This window comes from Pelophylax lessonae, assembly GCF_965119305.1.
Source record: "Pelophylax lessonae genome assembly, chromosome: 5".
NCBI lineage: Eukaryota > Metazoa > Chordata > Amphibia > Anura > Ranidae > Pelophylax > Pelophylax lessonae.
This window is the reverse complement of record NC_138772.1, coordinates 216,955,395-216,968,559: the sequence shown is the minus strand read 5'-3', so window position 1 is coordinate 216,968,559 and position 13,165 is coordinate 216,955,395. Positions and strand designations below refer to the sequence as shown.

General features: G+C 43.1%; 1 protein-coding gene across 2 annotated transcripts in view; it reads right to left on the bottom strand.

Annotated features, from left to right (window-relative positions):
• The window catches only part of TRANK1 (tetratricopeptide repeat and ankyrin repeat containing 1), a 338,849-nt gene that overhangs the window by 115,036 nt on the left and 210,648 nt on the right, over positions 1-13,165 (bottom strand). For both annotated transcript variants that reach the window (XM_082258385.1, XM_082258386.1), the window contains exon 14: positions 532-3,306. In XM_082258385.1, coding sequence (XP_082114511.1) covers positions 532-3,306 — 2,775 coding nt within the window. The remainder of the gene's footprint in view (positions 1-531; positions 3,307-13,165) is intronic.

Below are 13,165 nucleotides of genomic sequence, written 5' to 3'. Positions count from 1 at the left end.
ACCTAGGGACATTAGCAAAAAACTGAGATTAGTTGGGAGTGGGAGGGGTTATATTGGGGATGTCCCTGCAGATTTCTTTTTTTGCCAATGTCCAATTACCTGAAGGAAGCTGTATATAACTTATAGTTAGATTAAAGATCCTGTGTTCTGTAATGTACAACTAAGAAATTAGCTTTTTTTATTACAATAACAAGGCTAGGTTCACATTACACGCAAGTGTGGGACTGTAAGTGCACACTTTACCGCATTCACATAAAAAAATGCACTGCTATTCGAAGAGGCAGGGGGGGAGCCAATAATTCCTAATGGTAACCCCACGCACTACTAACCGGCAGCACTTTCCCATGCTGGGAACCATGCATAGCACTAGGTAATTTCCCCATAGCTGCAATTTTGGAAAAGGTGCAGGGGCCTTTTCCCTGCATTTTCCGTAGGTACAGCAGCCCAATCAAATGAATCAGCTGTGACAAAACAACGTGAACAAAATATTTAAGGAAAAGAAAAAAAAAAAAAAAACAATAAAACACTTACCAGAGTGGGATCTATAGTTTTGATACAGATGATATAACTGTTTTGGCCTTCGAACAATGCATTTTTTCTTGTCATCCGAGCACTTCTTATTTGCATAATAAAATAAGGATCTCAGGTCACTAAAGCGAAAAGAAACCCCTTTCATTATGCTTTGTGCTGTGTCACCAGTAAGGAACATTGAATTGGGATCATTGATGCATCTCATAAGTAGGAAAAGCTCAGCCTGGGTGAAGTCCTGAATCTCATCTCCATACAGTTCATGAATGGACCATGGGAGCTCTTCCAGCTTTGACAATCTGCAAGACAAATTGTACAATACATCCTCCTCATCAAAATATCCCAGACTATTTTTTATTTGCTCATACAAGCAAAAGAGGCGATATATTTCCCCCCGGTCTCCTTGAAAGTTTGGCGCTCTTTTCTTTCCAAGTTTAATGTACTCCTCTTCTGCAAGTCGACCCCGACGACAGCTTAATGCTTCAAAAGATCCCTTCAAAAAGGATTTAATCTCTTTCCAGACAAGAGCAGCATTGTAACAAGACTTTCCCTTGATCATATTTGGCCACAGTTCTTTAGCAAATAGTTCAAAAGTAACAAAAATGCGAGGATCCTTCTCTTTTTGCTCACAATCTTTTTCTTCTTCCTCATCTTCAGGATCAGGTTCAATTTCATTATCTTCTCTCAACAAATCTAGAATATCAGTGTCATCCATTGTAGACCAACCAACAATACTTTTTTTGAGACTCCCATCTTCATTTCTTGGAAAGAAGGGCTCAGGCATAGATGCATCCAATAGCAGAAGTAGCTGCTGGGAGGTGATGAACAAAGGGTAATTTTCATCCTGGATATCTTGCAATTTGTACACATTAGGCTCAATGGGCTTGAAATTACTTGTTGCCTTTGCAGATTTGCTTAACTCTAGAAAATTTCTTTGTACTTCCTGACAAAGGACATGGTTTTTTGTGATAAATACAGGGTGGTAATGTTCTAATTTTTGGTCTTCCTCCTCATTAGATGTGAATTCGGTTTCCACATTCTCCAGATCTGCTGAGGCATTTTCTTCATCAGTACTATCAGAGAGCTCTGGTTCTGGGTCTTCATCCTCCACAATTTCTCCTTCAGTGTTTTCATTATACTTTTTTCTTTTCCAAGTTTGTTTAACTAGCCAAGGGCCACCAACTAACTCTGCTCGTTCCCAGTAGGAATGAAACTTCTTCCAAAGGCGGTAGAGACAACAGGTTGTTTTTCCTGTGCCACTTCTTCCAATTAATATAATAGCTTCCATTGGTTTAGGGTTAAGATCAATTACAGCATATTCCAGCTCACCAACTCGAAATGGATATTCAACTCTGGTGTTCATATTGGAAAGTATATTGAGGACCATATCCGTACTAAAGCTATGGAACTTCATAATATTGTATTCTGTCTCTGCTGCACTTGCAGGTGGAAAATAATCAGGAATGTTTTCTGTGTTGCTTTCCACTTCGGTGTCTTCCACAAAGTACCTGGGAATACGCTTTTTTGTATTTGGGAAAATTTGATCTTTAGTTATGCCCTTTAATTTTTTCCTCAGTATACAGGACAGTCCTCTGTTATGAGCACTACATATGCCTTCTATAGCATGGTTTAGCTTGCAGTGATCAAGAACAATATCCCAGATCCTTATCATTTCAGTGTAAACTCTACCACTTTTTTGTGACACAAACTCTGTGGCCAGAATTTTCTCTGGTTCCTCACTACAACGAGGGGAAAAATCAATAGCAAGTTCCCACAGCAGCCTAGCACCTTTGTCCAACTTGACTTCAAACAACTTGATACTGCTGTTTAATTTCAGCTGTTTGTTCAGACTGCGTGTCCATTCCCCATTTCCAAGTTTTTGAATAGAAAGGATTATTTTATTTTTCATGTACAGAGGTACAGCCTTGCTGCCTAATTTTTTCAGGGCTTCTGGAGAACACTCAATTTCCCATGACATGGTGTTGAAGTCTACATTAGAAAGGTCAATATCTTGCAGTTCTCCATTCCATTGTTCTCCATTCCATTGTTCTCCATTATTGTCAAGTTCAGGTATTTGTTCAGTTTCTCCATTCATGTCCATGAAAGAGCCATCATCCAATGCCTCACCTTCTCTGCAACTGTTTTCACCAGCCACAGGCAGCTGCTCAGTGATCTTAATCTCTGAATGATGTTCAGCTGTTTGTTGTTTCAAAGTTCCAAACAAAGATTGTGCTTTGCTCAGATCCAGACATGTTATTAGTTTTCTGATAGTTTGTACAAGGTGCTCCTTTGGGGTCAGGGGATTTTTTGTGTTTTCAATAACTTCTGCTAGGATTTCAACTTGTTCAGATGAGGAAGACTGGTTTTTCATTACAGATCGATTACACACAGACTTACATGGCAAGGCAGTGACAGATGATGGCTTTGCCTGTAATTTAGCTTGTGTATTATTTATATTGGCCTTACCAGTCTTTGAAACAGTACTTGTTTGCTTGTATTTCTTTCTAACTTCATTCCAAGCAATAAAACGTGGATCTGTATTCTTTATCCTGTACTTTGCATCTCTACCCTGTTTATTGTTTATCGTTAGCTTGATGTCAAATTTTGCAAGCAAATCCATTATTTTGCGATATTGTTTGGGATTGTTGTTCTGAAAAACTTTATGCATCACTGTATCTCCATCTTTGTCCTGGATGTTGGGGTCTAAGTATGGATATTTTTCAGGGTCAGAAGAATACATGTCCAGAAGGTATTCTAGCATCAAAATGCCATCAGAACCTGAAGGAGAAATCAAATATAATTTTATAAAAATGAAAGAAATGACACAGTCATTAAATATGCAAACCATGTACAATTCATAAAATGTAATGAATATTACAATTAGCAGGTCTCACTTTTTAAACACAAATAAAATATTTTTCTTGGAGTACATCACAGGGTATCTTCATATCCATTATGATATGCTGCCACCTTTTGGTGATTGGATAATTAAAAAAAAAAAAAAAAAAAGATAGGAAATCCCTCCCCAAATATACCTTAAGTTTTGTAGCAAGCCATAAACAAAGGAAGAGGGGTGGGAACGCTGTGTCCTGCGATGTACTCCAAGATAAGGATTTTATATGTAAACCAAAAAGCAGGATTTTGTTACTCACCACAAAATCCCTTTCATTGAGCTCATTAATGTTCACAGCTCTTCTGATTCTTGGCCATAGGGTTTATAGCCCCACCTACAGAAGTAGGACACTAGGCAGAAAAAGAACACAGCACCGTCTATGCGCAGTCCTAGCTGGTAAAAAAAAAAACCCTCTCTGCTATAAGCAAGTCAGTTATGGGGGTGGCTGCTATGTCCGTCAATGAAATCACAGAAAGGGATTTTATGGTGAGTAACAAAAATCTGTTTTCTTTAACGTTCATTGATGGGCACAGCTCTACCGATTCTTGGGACCACAGGGATGGTCCCAAGAATGATAAACTCAAAATAGGGGGATCCACCAGAGGAAGTAAGGCCCAGTAAGTAAGTGGTTAAAACCACATTACACTCACTCACACTGGCGTCCGGAATAACCTGCTGACAAGATTCTGTTTCAGCACCACTGTTCCATATTGCACTTCTGCCAGAGTTCATTCCAAATGCGGAAGTGACATAGCACCCAAAGATCCTGCAATTAATTTAATTTGTTACCCCCCAAAAAAACAAAAGAATCCTGTTCCTTGAATGCATGTTATACAGCACAGTGCTTGTGCTGTGTCATTTGGCCCCCTGTATCATATGAAATTCCTGTCTGATCCTGCCCGGTTCTGCCCTCCCCTCTGTATCATGGCTGCTGAGCTGATGAGTGGTCAGTTTATGTTCCTCCGTCATCTGCAGCTCTCCTATCCCCCCCCCCCTCCCCTCCCTGCTTTCTCCTCCTGTGTCAGGTGCCCGCCCCCTCCCCTCCTACTGCTAAAAAAACTTTTAATATCTTATGTAATCCTCTTTTTTTCCTATCGATAGGTGCTTCTGTCACTGTGTTTAAAAAAAAATGCTGGCTATACCTGATTTTAGAGCACCGCTTGGCCGTTACTTGACCTGCCGGCTCTCCTCCTCCCCTCCCAACTTACGCAAAACTAGGAATCTCAACCCCGCCCACTGCAGGTGTCAGACAGGGAGAGAAGAGGGGAAGTGGGTCACGAGAGTGCCACTGCATTTTTTTTATAAAACACAGGAGATAAGAGAACCTAGCATAACGAGACACAGAGGATTTTATAAAGTTAGCAGAGTGGGTTAACAATCACTTTAACCACTTCCCACAAACCAAAGTACCTGTTCGTTAGCTTTAAGAAGTGGTTGTACCGGGGTGATGCCTAGAGGCATCACCCTGGTACCGATTTTTAGAGCCGGCAGTCGGCTTTCTGGTGATAACAACTGATGCGGCTCAGCAGCCGCTCGCCCCTTATCACAAGGAGCGGGAGGGGACGTCCCCCCTCCTTCCGCCACCTTCCACTGCTCTGCCCAGGTCTCTCGTCCCACCGGGAAACCCGAGCGACCAGCTGGCACATATGCCGGCTGGTCAAAGTCCCAAATTCGGCTTCGATCTGGTCTTCGATGAAGTAACCTGGAAGTGACGTCACTTCTGGTTTATTTAGCTGCCAATGGCACGGATTAAAAAAAAAAAAAATGACAGTATTCAAAAATGATTTTGATGTTTTGAATACTTTTAAGTGCAAAGGTGGGATTTGGGGTCTTTTAGACCCAAATCCCTCCATACAGAGTATCTATAGCTGCCTATTGCTGTCACAAGGAATGTTTACATTCCTTGTGACAGCAATGAAAGTAATCTGATTTTAAAGTGCCCCTGTCCCCTCATGCACCAAAGAAAACACATACATAAATCGCTCCCGCAAATGTAAAGGGTGTTCATATCACACATGTGAAGTATCACCGCGTTCTCCAGAGCGAGAGCAATAACTCTAGAAAAAGACCTCCTCTGTAGCTCTAAACTGGTAACCGTTAAAAGTTTTTAAAGCATCGCCTATGGAGATTTTTAGGTACTGTACTTTGTTGCCATTCCACGAGTGTGCGCAATTTTAAACTGTAACATGTAAGGTATCTATTTACTTCGTGTGACATCTTTTACAATATACAAAAAATTAGGCTAACTTTACTATTTTGTTTTTTAAAATTCAGTGAAGTGTATTTTTCCCCAAAAAAAAATTGCGTTTGAAAGACCGCATGGGAGCGACATCATCGCGGCTCCGGCAAGTCACAGAGCCAAAGCCATGAACCCGGAAGGAAGACCGGGTATAGATGGACGCCGTCATCGCTGGAACGCCTTGTTTTCAGGTAAGTTTATGATAAAGTGCTAGTATGCGATACATACTAGCACATTAGGCCTTTGACTTGCAGGTAATGGGAAAAAAAAAAAAAAAGTGCAGCAGTTTACAAACGCTTAAAGGTGTGAATATCAGCAGAAAGAAGAGAGATCAGAGAGAAATGACACTCATTGCTTTGGATTGAGACTAGTACACACTATAGAAGGGTGTGATTTGTTAATTTTTCATGTCTGAGGTTTACAACTACTTTAAGTATAAGCAAACCCCATTGACATGGCTGTTGACAACATGTTCTTTAACCACCTCCCACCCGGGCCATTGTACATATACGGCCGGGTGGGAGTCTCGTCCTTCTGATCGGACGTTCCGGAACGTCCTTCAGAAGGAGAGAGATCACGCCGCCGAGGGCAGGCGCAGCGGTGCGATCTCGATGTGCCTGTGTCCCTAGGACACAGAGCAACAAGACTCGGCAGGAGTGCCCTGTGATTGGCCCTCCTGATCACATGACAGTTGTGTCCAATCACAGCCGTCATGTAATGTCAATACAGCCGTTGTAACGGCTTCGATCTCTTCTCCTCCTGACAGATCCTGTCAGTGAGGAGAAGAGGAGAGGATTGATTCTGCAGCCGGGGTGATCAGTGAGTATTTCTAATTACTCACTGATCACAGGGGGGTCTGTGCTGGTAATCAGATGATTGATTACCAGTGCAGCCCTGGGGGGAGGGGGTGCCACTAGAGCCACCAGGGATGCCCACCCATGACCACCAGGGATGCCCACCATGGCCACCAGGGATGGCAAACCTGTCAGTGGTGCCCCTCTATCAGTGCTGCCCACCAATGCCATCTATCAGTGCCGCCCACCAGTGCCCATTATTGCCCACCAGTGCTGCCTATCAGTGCCCCCCATCAGTGCCGATCAGTGCCGCCCATCAGTGCCACCTATCAGTGCCGCCTATCAGTGCCCATCAGTGCTGCCGACCAGTCCTCATCAGTGCTGCCTATCAGTGCCCATCAGCGCTGCCTATTAGTGCCCACCAATGCTGCATATCAGTGCTATCAGTGCCACATATCAGTGCCCATCAGTGCTGCATATCAGTGCTACCTATCAGTGCTGCATATCAGTGCCACCCCATCAGTGTCTCCTCATCAGTGCCTGTCAGTGCGGCGTCATCAGTGCTCATCAGTGCAGGAAAAAACGTATCTATTTACAAAATTTTATAACCTAAACAAAAAAACTTTTTTTTTTTTCAAACTTTTCGGTCTTTTTTTATTTGTGCACCAAAAAAGAAAAAAACCTGGCGGTGATCAAATACCACCAAAAGAAAGCTCTATTTGTGGGGAAAAAAATGACATAAATTTGGTTTAGGTACAGTGTTGCATGACCGCGCAATTGTCATTCAAAATGCAACAGCGCTAAAAGCTGAAAATTGGTCTGGGAAGGAAGGGGGTTTAAGTGCCCAGTATTGAGGTGGTTAAAAAGTACTTTCCTTACACTTTTAGCTTGGGATGCTCAAATTTATTTTAATAGAATTTTTGTACTCACTGTAAAATCCTTTCCTTGAAATTAATTGAGGGACACAAAGTCCTTCACCTTCCAAATAAATTGCCACCTACTGGAAGATTGGGCTCTGGCAAACAAAATTATTTTTAAGTCAACCCCAGTATAATTCCTGAACTGGGAAGAAAAAGCCTGCAACCTGACGAACTGTGGACAACCCCTAAAAACAAAAAGTACCAAGCAGGCACCCAGGGAAAATGTGTTGAAGCAAGAAAGAACAGAGGCATAACTGGGGCCTGAAGCCTAATCTCCAAGGTGCTCTGGCTGGTAAAAGTCCTTAATTGTATGCAAGAATGGCAAGGGCTCACCCACAACTTGGAGCGTTGGAGAGAAGAAGCAAGTGCAAGAGGTCAGCTGGAGTGAAGAATAAGCTAGGTTTTACACCTATTTCCTCTACCTCTAGACCGAATGAACAATAATCTCTGGCAGTGCAAAAGGCAGCTTCTAAAAGTGATTGTAAAGCTTTCATTTTTTTTTCATTAAAATAATAAACATATTATACCCAGTTCCTTGGATGCTGGTGGCCCGCATACAACCTGATATGTATACTGCGAAGAGATCACACATAGAAGTATAAGATTGGGGGGGGGAGGGGGGAGAGAAGCACACTCCGCATTAAAACAAAATGGGAAATTTACTCTTTTATGTTCTTTGTTTTACTGTTTATATGTACGGTTTACATAGAAATGTTTTAAAAAAAAAAAAAAAAGGCCTTATGTACGTATACAACTATTAATGAATGTTCTGTCTCAGCATCGATTGTACCTGTGACCCTCTTGTAGACCCCCAGTCTCTAAGTGTGTGCAGCAGGTTGAATGATGGCTTTAACAGATAGTTTACTCAATGAATAAAGACTCCAGAGGTGTTCTCCAATGCTTCTTTATGCTTCAAGTTAGCAAAGGCATAAACATAGAGGCTTTTCCATAGGTAAATTTACAATGAAGTTACACAGCTTCCACACTCTGCAGTCTCCTCATAACAACTAAACAAAATGGCAGTTACAGCAGGAAAATGGAGATGGGAGAAACCATCTAGCCAGAAACAGCAGGGGTGCTAGGAAGATACCAATATATAGCATAACATAACATGTAATAACAACTGCTAGACAGTTAAAGCTGCGTGGCAGCACAATGAACGTTATGTGAGATTTTGATATGTACTGGAACAGCAAAGTTATATTTCACAATTTATATTGTTCTCTGTATATGGCTTTTTCCTTGGTCTTGTACATATGGCAATAAAAACCTTTAAAAAAAAAAAAACATATTATACTCACCTGCTCATGTGCAGTGGTTTTGCCCAGAGTGGCCCAGATCCTCCTCTTCTCCGGTCCCACGCTGCCACTCCTGGCTTGCTATGGGGGCACCCTAGTAGAGCCGCTGCTCTGGGTGTCCACTCTCACACGTAGCTGTAGTTTGGTCCCGCCCCCTCTTTCTTCTGATTGGCTCACAGGCTGTAAAGGACAGCAGCAGGAGCCAATGCTCCCGCTGCGGCCAATAGCCAATCAGGAGTGTAAGTCCTCAGAGAGGCAAGGCTCTCGTGGATATCGCTGGATAGAGAGGGGGGGCTCTGGTAAGTATTAGGGGGGGCTCCTGCACACAGAAGGTTTTTTACCTTCATGCATAGAATGCATGAAGGTAAAAAACCTTGTGCCTTTACAACCACTCGCCAGTTTAGTGTAGGAGCGTTTCCCGAGTACATTTTTTTGCAGACTGTGCTATGCGTAATCTTTAGATGTGGTAATGTATGTGTGATACACTGTCCTGATTAGCTGTTGGTGTGAAGCTAACGCCTATTTGAAGCAATCTACAATGTTGTATAGCTTGATACATTTCTGCCTACTGAGATCAGATCTCCAGTATGTACCCTTCAAAAATAAACAATAATAAATAAAGCGGTCAAAGGCAATAAGGCCCCTTTCCCACTAACGATCTGATCAGATCCACCTGTCAGTTTTTCAGGCGGACCTGAACGGATGCCCCATGCATCCCTATGGGGCAGCGGATGTCAGCGGAGACATGTCTGCTGACACCCGCTGCCATCCGATCCGATCCTGTCCTTCAAATCCAGATGGATGGAAACCCTATTTTCCATCCGTCTGGCGGATCGGATGAGAATGGACAGGCGGTCCGTTCTCATCTGATTCCCCCATAGAGGACAGCGGGGATCTGACAGCTCCGTCTCCGCACACAGAGGAGGAATCGATCCTCGCTGAGCAGAACGGTGTCCGTCGGCGGAACGGACAGGTGTGAAAGGAACCCAATTGTTTTCTTTTTAAAATAACAAACATGGCATACAAACCTGCTCTTTGCAGTGGTTTTGACAGAGCAGCCCCAATGCTCTCCTTCTCAGGTCTCCCCCCCCCCCCCCCCGCGCGCCTGGCCCCTCCCTCCTGCCAATGGCTCCAGAGCAAGCAGCTTGCAATGGGGGCACCCAAGCAGGCTTGTTCAAGAACCAGATTGTCCCTTATGCACATTGTTGGATTGCAATGGGGCTCAGGTAAGTATTGGGGGGGCCTAGGGGGCTGCTGCACAGAGGTGGTTTTTTGCCTTCATGCATAAAGGTAAAAAGCCTTGAGCCTTTATAACCACTTTAAAAATATAAAAAAGGCACCACTGCCAGGATGAAGTGTTCAACTTTTAGAAGCTCCTGTACACCAGATCCAGCAAAGCATCAACAACCATGACCAAAGAACAAGAATCTTAGCATAACTGCTAACAGCATTCACCTGATTAAGAGCCGGACAAGGTAAAGCAACTGTAGGACTATCCCCAAAAGGCTGTAGATCAGCCAAAGGAGAAGAACCTATGCCCAGATGAACAGGTCTTATGAAGTCCTTGGGGCATACTCTATTAGCAAAGGGTATCTGCAGCAGGAAACTAGGGTGTTCTGCCTGCTGACTTCCAGCAATGATCTCTGCCTGCCACCTAGGGTCTGGGATGCACCTAGGTGCCCTAACCTTTCCTCTCAGTGTAGGGGCTACCAGCTGAGACAAGCCAATTTCCAAGACTTTGTCCTTGGAAGTAACAATGCAGGTGAGGCAAATACTCTCATCATTGAAAAAAACAGTCCAGTGTAGGGACCTCCCCCTTTTCATATGTTATTATCAAGCGCATAAGTGTCCCCACAATAAATTTCACAGTAGCCAGATTAATACACAACAGCCCCTGGCAGATGTTAACCAAGTTTTGACCACACCATCAAGCGCTATATGGCAAACGCTCCTCTATTCAACAGGCCTGTGTATGTTAAATATCCCAGGCCCTTACCAGATTCACTGATACATATACAAATACATGGATCCAATAAAGCTTTTATTCTCCACACAGTCTCTGTGTCTTCTCTAAGTGTTTTCATCATATATCCTCACCCACCCCCCTCAAAAAAAAAAAATTCAGTGTAGTACCCTCAAATCGCATAGAAAATATTCTAATATGTATATGTGGTAACATGCCATTTAACACCACATGCCTGTGTGCATTCTACATTCCCCTACTTTGTGTATCCTTACCAAAAACACAAATTTCCAATTGCATATCAATCCCCAACAGCTTGGTGCTCCAAAGATGCTCCTCTAAATCTTGCCAGCCTCCTTGAACACATTTTTTTATACGAAACAAAACAAACCAATAATAGTGTAATATTGCATAAACTAGTGCGGCATGTGAATAATGGAGAGAACATCCTATACAAAAGTGGAAATAAATCCAAGATCCACTTATGCTGGGATGTGATATAACTGAGAACCAAAAATTAAATCGACATTGTGGCAAAAACCAATACAGTATGACACAGAGTGATGGTGGAAATCTCTAATGCAAATTAAAAATTTTTTTAAAGTTATATTGAAGGTTTGTTTTTTTAAATAACAAACATGTCATACTTACCTGCTTTGTGTAACGGTTATTGCACACAACAGCCCCAATTCTTTTCTTCTTGGGTCCCTCCTGGCTCCTCCTTGACCAGTGCCCCCAATTGCAAGTCGTCTGCTATGGGGGCACTGGAGCGTGCTCGCTCCCAAGCCCCGCTCTATACGTCCAAAAGACACCGAGCCAGGGCATGTACCTACTTCCCGCTCTCTCATTGGCTCACGATCTGTGATTGACAGCAGTGGAAGCCAATGGCTCTCACTGCTCTGTCTCAGCCAATGAGGAGAGAGAGACCCTGGAGTGACTCCTGTGGTAATCGCTGGATCGAGAGGGGGCTCAGTTGAGTATTATGGGAGGCTGTCGCATAAAGAATGCTTTTTACCCAAATGCATAGATCTCCAGATCTTTCAACCAGACCATAAGGTAAGATTCTTAAAGTGAAACTTTAGTCAGAAAATTAAGTCCTGCTAGATCATGTCAGGCTGGCCCCTTTTGCAGGTATAGCTTATGTAAAATCCATTTCTCTGATGTTGATTGACGGATACAGCTCCTGATCATCTTAACCATTGGGTTATACTGCCCCCTACAGGAGTAGGACACTAGGCAGAAAAAACGTCCTGCTACGCCTATGGGCAGTCCCAGGGGGTTACATACTTACATAGTTAGTGAGGTTGAAAAAAAGACATCACTCCACCCAGTTCAACCCATAATATGTGTGTGTGTTTGCTGCTAACCGTACATTGTATACTCTTGTATGTTGTGGTCTTTAAGGTGCCCATCTAATAGTTTCTGTAAACTGTCGATGCTCCCTGCTGATACCACTGCTTGTGGAAGAGAATTCCACATCCTTACCGCTCTGACAGTAAAGAACCCCTTACGCAGTTTAAGGTTAAACCGTTTTTCTTCTAGGTTTAGTGAGTGGCCCCGTGTCTTATTGAATTCCCTTACTCTGAAAAGTTTGTTTCCTATGCTATGGTCACCAGTACAGTATTCGTACATTGATATCATATCCCCTCTCAAGTGTCTCTTCTCCAGAGAGAATAAGTTCAGTGCTTGTAGCCTTTCCTCATAGCGAATGTCCTCCATTCCCCCAATTATCTTTGTTACTCTTCTCTGTACTCACTCCAGTTCTAACACATCCTTTCTAAGGAAGGGTGCCCAGAACTGAACGGCATTTTCAAGATGTGGCCGGACTACAGTCTTGTAAAGTGGGAGAATAATCTCTTTATTTCTGGAGTGAATCCCCTTTTTTATACATGCCAGTATTCTGTTGGCTTTGCTTGCAGCGGCTTGGCATTGCATGCCACTGCCAAGCCTGTTGTCCACTAGGACCCCCAGGTCCTTTTCCAACCTCTAGGTCGCTTACGAAAAAATTGAACAGGAAAGGTCCCAGGACAGATCCTTGGGGGACCCCACTTTCCACATTCACCCAATTTGAGTACTCCCCATTTATCACCACCCTCTGGACTCACCCCTGGAGCCAGTTCTGTATTCAGATACTCACCCTATGGTCCATACCTATGTACCTTAGTTTGTACAGTAAGCGTTTGTGGGGAACTGTGTCAAATGCCTTTGCAAAGTCCAGATACACCACATCCACAGGCTTTCCTTTATCTAGATGGCAACTCACTTCTTCATAGAAGGTAATAGATTGGTCTGGCAAGAAGGATTTTTCACGAATCCATGTTGATTACTACTAATACCGTTTTTATTACTATAGTCCTGTATATAATCCCCTAACATTCCCTCCAAAATGTTGCAGACTACTGGTGTTAGGCTAACCGGCCTATAATTCGATGGGATATATTTCAGGGTATACTCCCTCTCTCTGCCACAGGTACTCCGTTTTGTTACATGCAGTGTCAGAAGAATTGCAACTCCACAGAGGTGTGGGTGC